The sequence below is a fragment of the Mastigoproctus giganteus genome, chromosome 2, assembly GCF_048544385.1.
Source record: "Mastigoproctus giganteus isolate SK-2022 chromosome 2, ASM4854438v1, whole genome shotgun sequence".
Classification (NCBI taxonomy): domain Eukaryota; kingdom Metazoa; phylum Arthropoda; class Arachnida; order Uropygi; family Thelyphonidae; genus Mastigoproctus; species Mastigoproctus giganteus.
The window spans coordinates 112292314-112306141 of NC_143576.1; the positions used below are offsets into that span (position 1 = coordinate 112292314).

The 13828-nt window shown below is 34.6% G+C and overlaps 1 protein-coding gene across 1 annotated transcript in view; it reads left to right on the forward strand.

Moving 5' to 3' along the window:
* The first annotated feature begins 12838 nt into the window (after window positions 1-12838).
* LOC150089499 (uncharacterized) overlaps window positions 12839-13828 on the forward strand; it is a 180828-nt gene continuing 179838 nt past the window's right edge. The window contains exon 1 of the mRNA XM_090390005.1: window positions 12839-13372. Within this exon, the coding sequence (XP_090246131.1) occupies window positions 12839-13372 (534 nt within the window). The remainder of the gene's footprint in view (window positions 13373-13828) is intronic.

Below are 13828 nucleotides of genomic sequence, written 5' to 3' on the forward strand. Positions count from 1 at the left end.
CACTAAACTCCTCCAAAGATTTTTGGAAATGTGTTATACCATAATTATGTTGAATAATCTGCAGTCTATTCCCATAAAAATTGAATGAGGTATTCCTCAAGGATCTTTTTCTGGGGCTTCTATTATTTTTTTATTTTTATAAACTATGTTGTTATAGCTACAAAGCATTCCAAAATCAAAATATTAATACATGCACATGACAAAAATTTACAGTATCATGTACACTATTACATGCTGTTTCTTACTTAACAAATATTTATGGCTATTAGAGACCTGGACACATAATAATGATTTAATGCTCAATCCAGATAAATGTATTGTTATTTCTTATTATAATTCTCACAGGTATAACACTTATTTTTGGTTATTAATTGGAAGGTTAGCCATCTTATAATACCCAGGAAAAAATCCCTATATGACCTTAGAGTAATATTCTATTACACTGGTAGTTTTAAAAATCACATTCATGCTATTTTCAGGAAATCTAGAAGACAACTCGGTTTAATCAAAAGAATTTGTTGGGATCACAGTAATTCTGACTTTTTAGTAAAAATTTATAAAATTATTATATTACCAATTATCAAATTTAATTCACAATTTGGAATCCCTATGAACTGAGAAAACATCTGAGAAAATATATTGAAAACATCCAGCATGATTTTTCATGATACTGCTGTAAGCTAAAATTAAACTTTATTGTTATTAACAATGAAGATTAATACCTGAGATCTGCACTCATGGATGAATTTCCGGGATGAAGGAATTCATCTCCTCTGTCCTAATTCTCTGATAGGGTGCTTACAGGTTGACTAGAGCCAATATCTGTATCGGGAAAACAGCTTAATCTTTATCAATGGCTGTGGACACACAGATAGCAATGACCAGTGCAACTTCATGGTAAGTAGAGGCAGTTATATGGCTTTATGGGCACCACTAAATTGTGGAACATTTTAGCTCTTAATTTGTTCCTTCTACAGCATCAGCTCTATTGTCTAAGGGCCAGATGTGTGAACAGTGTGTACCCAGGTCTTCAGAAATCGGTTCATTATATGGAAGGTATTTTGAATGTAATGACCAAGGAGAAATCAAAAAAAAATTTACTATATGGAAGTTCATTAAAGAGAGATCTGACTGTACTTAATTTTTTTAAAAACTTTATTCTATTTAAATACCATAGTAAACTTTCTATTATATACATTTGAAACAGAATTTGAAATTACTTTAAATTTAATTTATTTAACTATGTATCCTTGTATTCGTACTTGTTTCTCTATTTTTATTATTTTTTTAAATTATACATATTTTTTATGTTTATTGTTCTTTTATTTTTCATTTCTTTTGATTATGGAGTCTTTCTATAAGGTTGAAGTTTTATAATAATAAGCTCGCATCAACAAGCTGTTTTTGGTCCTAGGACTGACAATTGGCTGGATGGTTTGTATTTGTTGGATCATTCTTGGTATACTCCCAGCACTATATGAAAGACGCTCCAGCAGGGTGGCACTATCATTAATGTTTGCACTGATATGTTTGGTGCAAACTATTGCACCACATCCAAAGTCATTTGTTGTGCTGTTAGCCTATTTTTTTCCCACATTGCTTGCATATGTATATACGTGCATATGTATACAATCCCTTGTCTGGGAGTCACTGTGTAACTCTCTGCCAGAGGTGGACTGGCCATAAGACTTACCAGGGAAACCTAGTGGGCGGTGTGATTTTCAGTATTACACTCTGACCTCTGGTACATTCTATTTGTTGACTAATATATGAAAACAATTCACAAAAATCATAAGAAAAATGTGGATCTTTCTTATCCACAGTAATATGAATAAAGTAATTAGGAAATGTGTTGTTTACCTGTACAGTAGTTGCATCAATGCTGTTAGAGTTTGTTTGATAAAAGCAGCACCACCAGGTTGCCGTGGTAGCTAGTATTACATATTTACAGGGTAGTGTGACTGTGGCGTGGTTATGACAAGTGTGATTTCTTGGTACAGTTTGTGGAAGAAGCAGTTGTATGGGTTTTACAGAGAACACTGAATTGTGGAATGTTAATCCCTTTAGCTCTTAAGTCATATTAATTGGACCACCCATGAATTAAGAACTAAAGGGATTAACATTTCACAATTCAGTGGAATATTAATCCCTTTCATTTCACATATCTTTATGGTTCTGAAGATGTCACCATTTATTTATGTTAAGTATTGTTGAATAAATTAAAAAATATATTTTCTTTTAAAATAATTGATTCATTAAAAAATAATGATCGATAACTACCCTAGTTATTTGTAATCCTCCCCCCCCCACACACACTTCCTCACAATATGGCAGTAAACACCAGTATGAGGACGTTACAAGTTTTCCCCAGAAAGAATTTTTGACCTAGTCCACCTCTGCTTTGTATATTCTAGTACAGACATGAATCTCTCTTGCTCCATCAGCGACAGTATCCTAGTATAGACAAATTACTGTCTCTGATGGAGTGGCCAATTCATTGATAGGAGAGTACCAGATAAACTGGCAGTTCACTGTATTTATTAGTGTAACTTAATGCTTTATTGTGGATGTCACTTATTGTGATCCATTCGGGACATAACTTAATTGATAATAATAATTGATGAAACAAGAATACAGCTGTTCAGCATTGTTTATTAATGCACAGTAGAAATATGTACAGTCACTACCCGGGGCACCTCCGTGGGCAGGAGTAGCAGTGGTAGCACACGCTTCTTGATTAGACTGGGGTTCAAGCCCGTGACCACCAAATACGGAGGATGCAGAAAGGTCAGGGAATGACCACCACATATCCCCGGAGCAATATGTCCTTAGTTGCTAATGCTCCTAAAAACCAAATAAAAAACAAACAAGCACTCCCCAGCTTACGTAAATACTCGACTTATGAAAATTCGACTTTACGTAAGTTTTTGCTGGCCAGTGCAAACAAAAAAATCTTGGAAACGTATTTTGCATCCTGTTGGAATAAATGGAGACATCGTGAAATTATCGTAATGTGAACCCAATAACACATTGGATTTTTTGGTAATGCATTTATCTCTCTAAGAGGTCATTTTTGTAATGGAAATTGCACTACACTTTCATTGTTATCATGTGTTCCATTATAAGAATCAATTTTGAATGCCTTTGTGATATTTTTCTAAAACACAATTCTGGAGGTCACTGCCATAAAACAATTTGTACTTTCTGGTTTATTGGGCTTTTCTGTAAAATAATAAGAGAAGTTCACCTCAATATAGTACATAGAACGCTTCCATATGATACTGTGCAGAAATTTTTAATGAAAAAAATCGAAAATCTTACATTAGAGCAGTGCTTTTCAACCTTTTTTTTTTTAATAATGGCACCCCTGAGTAATTTATTTTATTTTTTGGCACCCCTACTCAATTTTCTGCCTGTTAGATCTGATTCTGTGTGTGTGTGTGTGTGTGTGTGTGTGTGTGTGTGTGTGATATTAAAAATATACATGTTATATGATAGTTATTACAATAATATAATTATAAAAATTGATTTCATAAAACAAATTATATATATACAGTATATAATAATTTATATAAAAATAGAGGTAAACTAAGTAAACATCAATTATAGATCATCACAAAATTAAAAAGATACTGTACACCTCTTTATAATGAAATAAACATATAGATTTTAAAAAATAATAAGTTTAAGTAACTTAAACCCAAATTACGTGGCACCCCTGGAATGTTGTTATGCCACCCCGGTTGAAAACCACTGCATTAGAGTAACAAATAGTTAAAAATCAATTTAACACAATTAAAAATCAATTTCGTGCAATTAACGGGCTTTTCTGTTAGCGCAATCTATTATTATTAGCCATACGGTGCAAGGAAGCCCGAGGCTTTTTTTTGGCTGCACCAGCCAAAAAAAAAATTTCTGAGTTACCCCCAGAGAGAGAGAGAGAGAGAGAGAGAGAGAGAGAGAGAGAGTCAGAAATAGAAGGGAATCGCTAAGAAAGAGAATGATGATATCCAGCTCGGGAACCTGGGTGTGCCAAGCCCATAACTCACCAGATGTAAGACCCTGGGGTTAAATTGATTAGGCATTTTTTTTTTTTTTTCCTTATTAAAAATTTGCACTTAAAACTATTTAAATGATTACCAGTTTGCACGTTCGCACAATTGTGTCTTCTGTTCCAAAATAAAAAAATAATAAAACTCTGCTGTCAATTGCGAAATTGCCTACCTTAAAAGAAATAACTAATCATTAGGATTCAGAGGCACTGCTCACTCACTATATGTCTCCACATTGTACATGCGAGCTCATACACTCATTGCCATTCGTTACATTTAAAACGTTCAGAAGTCATTTTATCATTATCAATTTAGAGTTTGTTTTTTTAAGGTGAGTAATAATTTAAGGATTTTGAATTATGTCACAGTCAGGAAGACATGTCTGTCCCCATGCTATTGTGATCAGTCATGTTGAACATACCTTGCGGCAAAGAAGATACACGCCTTTTCGTGTTTCTGCAAATGTATTCAGGATCGGTCTGAAATAGTGAAATCAAAGAAAATTTATGTGTCCTCAGATACAAGAAATGACAAAGGATTCGATGCATACTGGCTTACCTGCTTATGACAAAACATATACAGTACTACATTTCTTTAGAACGGCTAGAGAAAACTTTAAATTCACATACTAATGAGGGAATGAAATTTAAAAGAGAAATTCAGGTATGCATTAGTTTCAGGTCTGTGGATGAGAAAATTTTTAGAGAACAATAAAGATACAGACTACAGTTGAAAATATGTTGGCAAACTTAAAGAAGTTGGGCAGCAAGATGATTGTCATGGTACATTTTTACACTTCCACATTTGGAAGTGTAAGTGAAGAACAGCTGAGAGGTTTAAACAAGACATTAAACACATGGAGATGTGGACCAGGGGAGTTGAAATATCAACATCAGGGCTGATATTTGCTGGATACTGAAGAGGTACTGTACAGTAGAAGCATCTGCAAGAAATGAAACACTAATAATGAAAGTTTGACCGAGTTTTTAAAGTGAAAGGTGAATTTTTAGTGTACTTTTTAATATTCTGCCCTTTTTAGTGGTATTTTATACAGATGACAATGAATTATCCAAAAATTTTCGGGAAAATATCAGGCAGTAAAAACTGTTCTACTAATTGCGAGATTTTTGCAATGGGTACAGCTAGAATACAGCTATTTGCATGGAGAATTAGGTTTTTAGGGTACTTTTTAATATTCTTCCATTTTCAGTAGTATTTTATAGATGTGACAATGAACTGTCCAAAATTTTTCGGGAAAATATCAGACAATAAAAATGACAAAACACGGACTACATTTCTTTAGGCTAGCTAGAGAAAAACACTGCTACCAATTGCGAAATTTTCGCAATGGGTACTGCTAGTTAGTTTTTATTTTGTTTTGGTAGATGCAGAGAAAGGTCACTTCCTTGCATTATGTGGACTTGTTAATACTAAATAATACTGTACTTTTCCTCTGTAAGACACTTTTTTTGAAGTTATAGACAATTTAAAGTTAAATTAAATATTGAACATTGGCTTGAACCAATTATTTAAGTAAATTATGCCAGTTTCTAATAATTTTGAAATATAACGATTGGTGAAATGAAAAATTTTGCATAAGTATATTTTATTTTGCATCGAAAAGTATTATATGAGACAAATTAGTTAATGTATGCTGTGTGCTACATCTTAGGTGCGCTAGCAAATAGTATTCATAATTAATAGCAAAATAAGCCAACCCATCGATATGAAAATTTGTTACAAAGATTCCTAAAATATTCTAAGTTAGCATTGAAATTGATCAGAGCTCTGCAGGGAAACTGGGGAGGGAATGCTATGAAATCGGAACTGAACTTAAAACCATCCTGGGGGCCAACAGAATACATGTTGAAAATCTGGTAGCAATCCACATATTTTAGGGTCTGTAGTCTAACGAGGGGACCCTTATAATGTCACTCGGTTGTCTGTCTGTCCGTCACAGCATTGTATCTCTGGAACCACTCAACCTATTGACTTGAAATTTTGTATGGGTTTGTACATCATGTGGGCCAACATAATGTCATATTGGTCGTTGTTGACTAAAATTTGTCTGAGAAATGGGGTAAATGGGGGGGGGGACAAAAATGTTGTCGACAACCTTTAGCTTATTATAAATCGTTGGAAAGAGATCAACGGGTAGGTTTAAAATATAATTTTAAAATAATTTAAAATTAAAAATGGTGGCGCCAGACAGGAAATGTGAGTAATTTTCCCTCTATTTCTGTCGCTAATGGAGCTAAAAATTTAAAAATCACATTTAATTTTTAAAATTAAAAACCAATTTTTTTATTGCACTTCGATAGTGCGCTTCATTGTATTAAGTAACTTTCCTTTTGGTGATAAAAAAGTTGCTAAATAATTAGTTAATAATTCTATAAAGGTCATTTATAAATTTTGCGACGAGAAGCATTTTTTAACAATTTTCAAAGCTGGAGTTGTCCTGGCAAGGAGGTAATCAGAGAGCCAGTGTTGAGACGATGGTGGTGGGGAGGCACCTGTGCGGAGTCTTGTATGGTAAGGGCCATGCCATCCTATTAATAATATGGATTGAAAATCTGATTCAGAAGTGAGTTCCCAAGCTTAGACCAGTCGCTTCTCCCCCAAGACTTTAATCGCTTCTCTAGGAAGAAGTTGGAGTCTCTTCTCCCACCCTTTCATTCATATCAACTGGAAAGACTCAAATAGACAACATTTTCGTTAGTTCTTCAGTTTTAGGCCAAGCTAGGGTACTAGAAACTTTTTCCAGTTACCATGAAGCTCTCTATTTGAGATAAAGGACTATGGACCCTTCATCTTGAGTTCCCAGCACTCAATAGTTGACAGATTTTTTTTTATCGATAAATGTGAAAACATACTTACTGGTGAATCAGAGATACAGTGTAGAGTTATCTTTGTTTCTAGCCTGTAATGGTTTCTCCGTTAGGATGCTAGTTGTTAAATCAAAGTTTAAAAAGTCTACTGATAGAAAGGCTGTAGTGTGTAGAAACATACCATCGTCTGTTGCTCAGTTGCCACACGATAAAGACCTGCCAATTTCCATCCACCTTCAGAAGCGTTTCCAGAACTCTATTGTGAATCTGGTGGACAGGATAATTGATTCTACATCTCGGAAGCCTGTTCAAGTAAATCACACTTCCCTTATCAGCAAGATTTGATGAGGGATTTTTGTATAATCAGTGCAGAGCACCTGACATCTCGTTTAAAAGCATGTAATGTGCTGCCTGCCAACTCCAAGACTTCCATATACAGAAAAAGACACGTCACTTATGCACGGACGTAGTTTCATAGACTGTTCGAGTAAAAATTTGAAATCTGTGTTTCTTTACAATGGGAAATATACACCTATTGATTCCTGTTGTGTGCTCTGTTCATATTTTAAGAAGACTACAGAATTGTCATGCATTTGAAACGGGCAGTAAACTCGATCTTATTGCATTTGCGATAATCCTGATAACTGGAATTGTGTGGTTTTTTACATTACGGTGAAATGAGTTCCCCTTCACTGAAATCTTCAATCATAAAAAACATAAATAAATTTTCAGAATCTTCTCTTCATTCCTGTTTACTTATTACAATGGTGAAGGGAAAGGGACAACGGAAAGTTCAAGTACTGACAATGCTCAGAAACAAAACAAAATTGATTTAGAAATAAAGATGATTAATTAAGAAGTATGAAGCAGGACAAAGTTTGTCATCTATTGCATAGAATTAAGTCTCGCTGCTTCAACAGTGAATACTATTTTAAGGGACAGTGCGTGTATAAAAGAACATGTTATCAAGGATCAACGCATTTAAGATCAGCAGTGATCACAAAAAAGCGTTCAAATGCTGTATCGAAGATGGAAAAGCTATTAATAATATGGATGGAAAATCTGATTCAGAAGCAAGTGCCCCGAGTCCAATGGCCATTCAAGCAAAAGCAAGAAGTATTTATGAAGGTATTAAGGATAAGTATGGCAAACCCCAAGCCAAATTCGTGGCAAGCAACATGTGGTTTAATAGGTTCAAGCATTGTGCTGGTTTCCAAAACATTAAAGTATGTGGTGAAGTCGCCAGTGCTGATTCTGCTGCTGCAGAGAAATTTTGTGATGTTTTGGAAAAAAACCCTTCTAAATCTTCACAATCCTCAACTTCTGCAGTGGAATGCTTATCAGCTGGAGGTAAAAGAAATTATCAGCTGGAGGTAAAAGAAATTATCAGCTGGAGAGTTAATTCTGGTAATGATGCTCGAAAGGTAAAACTTGCCGATGTTATGCCTGTCTCCTCTCTTTCTTTTTGTAATTTTGTACACTTTTGTAATTTTTCCTGCGCATGAGATAAAAAAAAAAAAATTCAAAAATTTTTTTATTCACGTGCAGGGAAATTGAAATATTCTTTTTTGTTTCAATCAAATTCAGCACACATAGTTTCAAGTACTGCATAATCATTTAGGGAAATTCTGACACGTAAAATTAGACTTACATAGAGTTCTGCGGAACGCAACCCTTACATAAGTCGGGGAGTGGCTGTACACAAAAAGGTGGAAGTGGATAGAAAGAAAACATTAAAAAATTAAGCAATATAAAACACTTTGACTGTCTGCCATTTCTTTGAGAAAGGCATTAGTAAAAATGAAATTGCCATGATGTTTCTGTATATCCATATAAACAAGTACAGAAAATATTAAAAATCAAGAATTAGAAAAGGGTTAATGGCCTTCTTTAAAATAGTCAGACTGGTAGGAGTACAGATACAATACTTTTTTTCATGAGGCAAAGACAGAGACAACCATATGAACTGTATGAAGCAACAGTAGTAAATGGATATGCAATGTGTCAGAGTTCAAGGAAAAATTGGGATGTTAGATAATCTAACATCCCAATTTGTTTTAACAGATGTGTATAAACCATGATAAGGCAAAAAAAGTGATAATATGAACCAAAGGCTGATTACAATAAATGTAATTTTTTCTGTGTACAGTTGACCCTTGAACAACGCAGGGGTTAGGGGCACCGATCCCCTGTGCAGTTGAAAATCCACGTATAACTTTTGACTCCCCAAAAACTTAACTACTAATAAGTCTACTGTTGACTGGAAGCCTTACCAATAACATAAACAGTCGATTGACACATATTTTGTATGTTATATGTATTATATACTGTATTTTTACAATAAAGTAAGCTTAAGCTAGAGAAAAGAAAATCATAAGGAAGAGAAAATACATTTACAGTACTGTACTATATTTATCGATACCGTAAGTTTGTCGTCTGTTTACAAGATGAATCGTCTGTCAGTACCTACATCAATATTGTCTTATATGATACAAAACACTGTAGATGTTATACGTATTACTAACACTAGACAACAAAAATGAAAAGTTAATGTGAAAAAGAAATTCATATTTATTTACAGGTAAAACGATTCATACATTGATAACGAAGAAGCAACAATATGATTGCTTTATGGTAGCCTAGTCTATACACTATGACACAAAAACGTCTCATACATTCTTGCTGTACAGTTGTTAGATTTTCACACGAAGACACTCACACATACACAACAGATAAGTTTATTAACTGTATGGCATGATGATTATTTACCATGAAGTGGATCATCATAAATGTCTTCATCCTCACCATCTTCACGTTGAGTAGGCTGAGGAAGAGGAGGGGTTGGTCTTACTGTCTCAGGGATGGCAGAAGCGGAAGAGGTGGAAGGAGAGGCAGGTACATTCAGTGTAATTTTACGGAAATACATCGTAATTTCTGTCTGACTTTTTTGCTTTTTCATTTCTCTAAAAATGTTTCTATATGGTACCAATCCTTCTTCCACCGTTTGCTTTAGTTTCAGTGCCTGTATCATAGAAGGGTCCATGTCGTAAAAGAAGTCTTGAATAATCGGAACCCTTCTGCCAGATTGTCTAATGTCAATTTGTTTTCTGGCACTGCTTCTTCTACGGCTTCTTCATCATTGTCTGGCACTGGTTCGGAAGCACTCATCTCCATCAAGTCGTCTTCTGTTAATTCCTATGGTATGGTGTCTATTAGCTCTTGAATTTCTCCAAGATCCATATCTTGAAACCCTTCACCTCCTCACCTTTTTTTTGCCATATCCACAATCTCTTTCATGATTTCCTTGATTGGCTCTGTTGTAAATCCTGTAAAGTCATACACAACATCTGGACACAGTTTTCTCAAGCAGGAATTTGTTTCGGGCTTGCTGGCTTTCATGGCTTTTTCTATAACAGCGATAGCATCTTCAATGGTGTAATCCTTCTAGACTTTCATGATGTTCTCTCTATCAGGGTTCTCTTCCATAGCGTTGACAATCCTTTCCATGGAGTACCATGTGTAATGAGCCTTAAAGGTCCTTATGATCCCCTGATATAGAGGCTGAATTAGGGATGTTGTGTTTGGGGGCAAGTAGATCACTTTGATGCCTTCGGTGTCGAACTCATGGGGTTCTGGGTAGCCAGGGGCATTGTCCAATATCAAAAAAACTTTAAAAGGCAGTCCCTGGTAACTGGCAATGTACTTCCTGATTTCTGGGCCAAAGCATCAATGGAACCAATCCAGAAAAATGGTTCTCGTTGTCCAGGCCTTCTTGTTGTTCAACCAAAAGACTGGCAGCTGGTGTTTATCTTTTCTCTTCATGGCTCAGGGGTCAGCAGCTTTATACATAAGGGCAGTCCTGATCATAAACCCGACTGCATTTGCACAAAACAGTAGAGTTAGCCTATCCCTTCATGCCTTAAATCCTGGTGTCGCTTCTCTTCCTTACTAATAAATGTACTTTGTGGCATTTTTTTCCAGAGTAGGGCACTTTCGTCTGCATTAAAAACCTGTTCAGGCAGATATCCTTTCTCCTCAATGATTTTCTTAATGGCGTCTGGGAACGCGTCTGCTGCCTCTTGGGCGGCAGAAGCTGCTTCTCCTGTTACCTTGACATTTTTTAAGCCAAATTTATTTTAAGCCAACTTTTTAAAATTATCAAACCATCCTTTGCTGGCATTAAATTATTCTCCAGCTTTAGATCTTTCACCTTCCTTTTGCTTTAAGTTGTCATATAATGACTTCGCTTTTTCTCAAATCATGTTAGAGCCTATAGTTATACCTTTCTTATAGCAATCTTGCACCCACATAAAAGCTGCATTTTCAATACGAGATAAAAAGGTATTTCACAAAAAGTGCAAGGTTTTCATGCCTGCTGGCATAGCTGCAGCGACAGCTTCATGAATTTCCTTTTCTTTTTTTACAATGGTCCTTGCGCTGGATTCATTTATCTTGAAATGGCGGGCAACCGCAGCTGCAGACCTCAATCTACGGTACATATCAAGCAATCCAACTTTTTCTTGTAGTGTCATGACTTTTCTCTTCTTCTTGGGAGCACTTCCAGCATCACTAGTGGCACTTCGTATGGGTCCCATGGTGTTATTCAAGGTTTACGGTATTGCACTAAACACAATGAAAAATACGCAAGAACCACGTATTTTTTGAGAGATCAATTTTTACTGCAATACGCAATTTATTGAAGAGACGAACTGCTCACGCAGACATGATTAGCGTCACACAGCATTTTAAGCAGATACTCAACACTTGAGCTCACCGCAATAGCAACAGGAGGTGGCTACAAAATTATTACAGTAGTACAAAAAATTATGATATTAGAGTCCCCTGTAAAATGATTATATCTACCCATATATTTATTTGTCTATAAATTGCACGTGTTCTACGGTCGATTTGCCTGTTTGCTGGATGAAAAAAACCCCAGTTTCTGGGGGAAAACCTTGCTATCTATGCCTGAGACTGACTAACTCAGCCACAGAGTGAAAAAAGTCCACTAAATTTCTTCATGTCATCGACGGGATTCAAACCCGGGCCTTTTCCACCCACTGTGCTACCCGCACAGACATTACAATAGTACAGGTACTACAGTTAATTTTATGCAGCTATGATTTAATACTGCATCTTTACTTTTGTTTAACTTTCTCTCGACTGCGAATGGCGCCACGTACAGTCTGTAAGTGTTTGTGTGTGTAAGTTTTGATAAATTTTAACTTTTTATAATAGACTAACCATAGGCTACCCATTTTTAAAATGGGATACAATTACTAGGTTGTTAATTCATCTCATACTATTTACTTAATACAATTTTTTATACTTTTTGCTTTTTTCTTCTCTCGAGTTTATGCATACGTCGCCTCATGTGCAAACATCAAAAATGAAGCTATTATATACAAAGATGTATATCTTTGTATATATATATATATATATATATATAGGCTATATGGTTCGTGTGAGAGTTTTTCAAATTGTCTCAAACCTCCAAAAAATTTTCCAATGTATTTATTCAAAAAAATCCGCGTATAAGTGGACCCGTGTTGTTCAAGGGTCAACTGTATTAGTATATCTCTTATCAGGACTTCATAAAAGTGATAATATTACATGAATGATAATATTAAATGTGATCACAATAAGTGGCATGCACTGCATTGATTTTTCCAATAAAGTAAAACTTGGCAACAGCATTTAATATTTTAAAATTATTTTTAACAAATGATTTTTTTTATAGGTTTAAATAAGAATCTGCTGCTGAAGACCATTCTGTTAGTGTGCATGTAATATACAAATAATTGCACACTGATCTTCAAAGAAGATTGAGGAGTGATTGGTATAGGTAAACTAAAAATAGATCTGAACCAAACATAATTATACTGTGGGTTCAGTTTTTGATCATGTTGGATTAATATCAATTTAATGTAAATGTGTTAAATTTATAGATAAAATGAGATGAATTTAGATTATTCACTAGGCTGTCAGAATAACTACACAGAGTTGCCTATGAAATCTTATAAAGAAAAGAAGAAGAAGAAGAAACATAAAAAGGAAAGGAATGCTAGTGATGATACAAAACAAATTTATCCAGTCAAAGGAGATATTTTGAATATATTTATAACCCAAAATGAAGAAGAAAAGAAGGTTCTTAGGAAATCAAGATATAACAAATCAGAGACAGTGCATCGTAATTTATTATCTGTCGGAAATCTTTCTGAAGTTAAAGAAGGTACTGCTGTTGATACTTGGAGTGACAAATTTTTTAAAAATAAATCACAAGGAAATGCCATACTAACAGAAACACCAGATTCACTTGAAAAGATAAATAATGGATACAGAAAAAAGACAATCAAAGAGAAGAGAATTAACAAGAACCTAAGTCAAAAGAAGAATAAAAATTTAAGGGTTACTTGTTTAGAAGAGTTTGGCTCTTTAATTAATCCTGAAAAAGACAGTTCAAAAGCAAAAGAATGTTTTAATTCATATAAAGTAAGTAATTGGAGTGAAAATACTTTGCAGAAATTTGCCTTTTTTTTCATTTATTTTTAAATTTTAGCTGATAAATTTAATATTTAAAAAAATATCCTTTAATTGTTATTTGTGGTATGCATCTGCTATTATGAAGTTCAGAGTAGTTTGTGTACTTTCAGGAAGAATCTTGCCAGTACTGTGGTTTAAAAAATGGCTAATAGTAATATAAAGCAGCAGGGAATCTAACTAGGAGCAAGTAGAAAGAGGAAAACACTATGATTATTAGCAAATTACATACCTTAACATATCCTAAACCTTGAACAGTATTTATTAGTTAATATGAAAAGCCTAGGAGCTTCCAAGATTGCTTCCTTCATGCTTCCCATTTAGAATTTGTTGTTGGTACCATCAGTTAGTCCCACTGTTTAGAATTTAAAAACTGTCTGAGACCACCGTAGTCACCTTTGTGAAAAT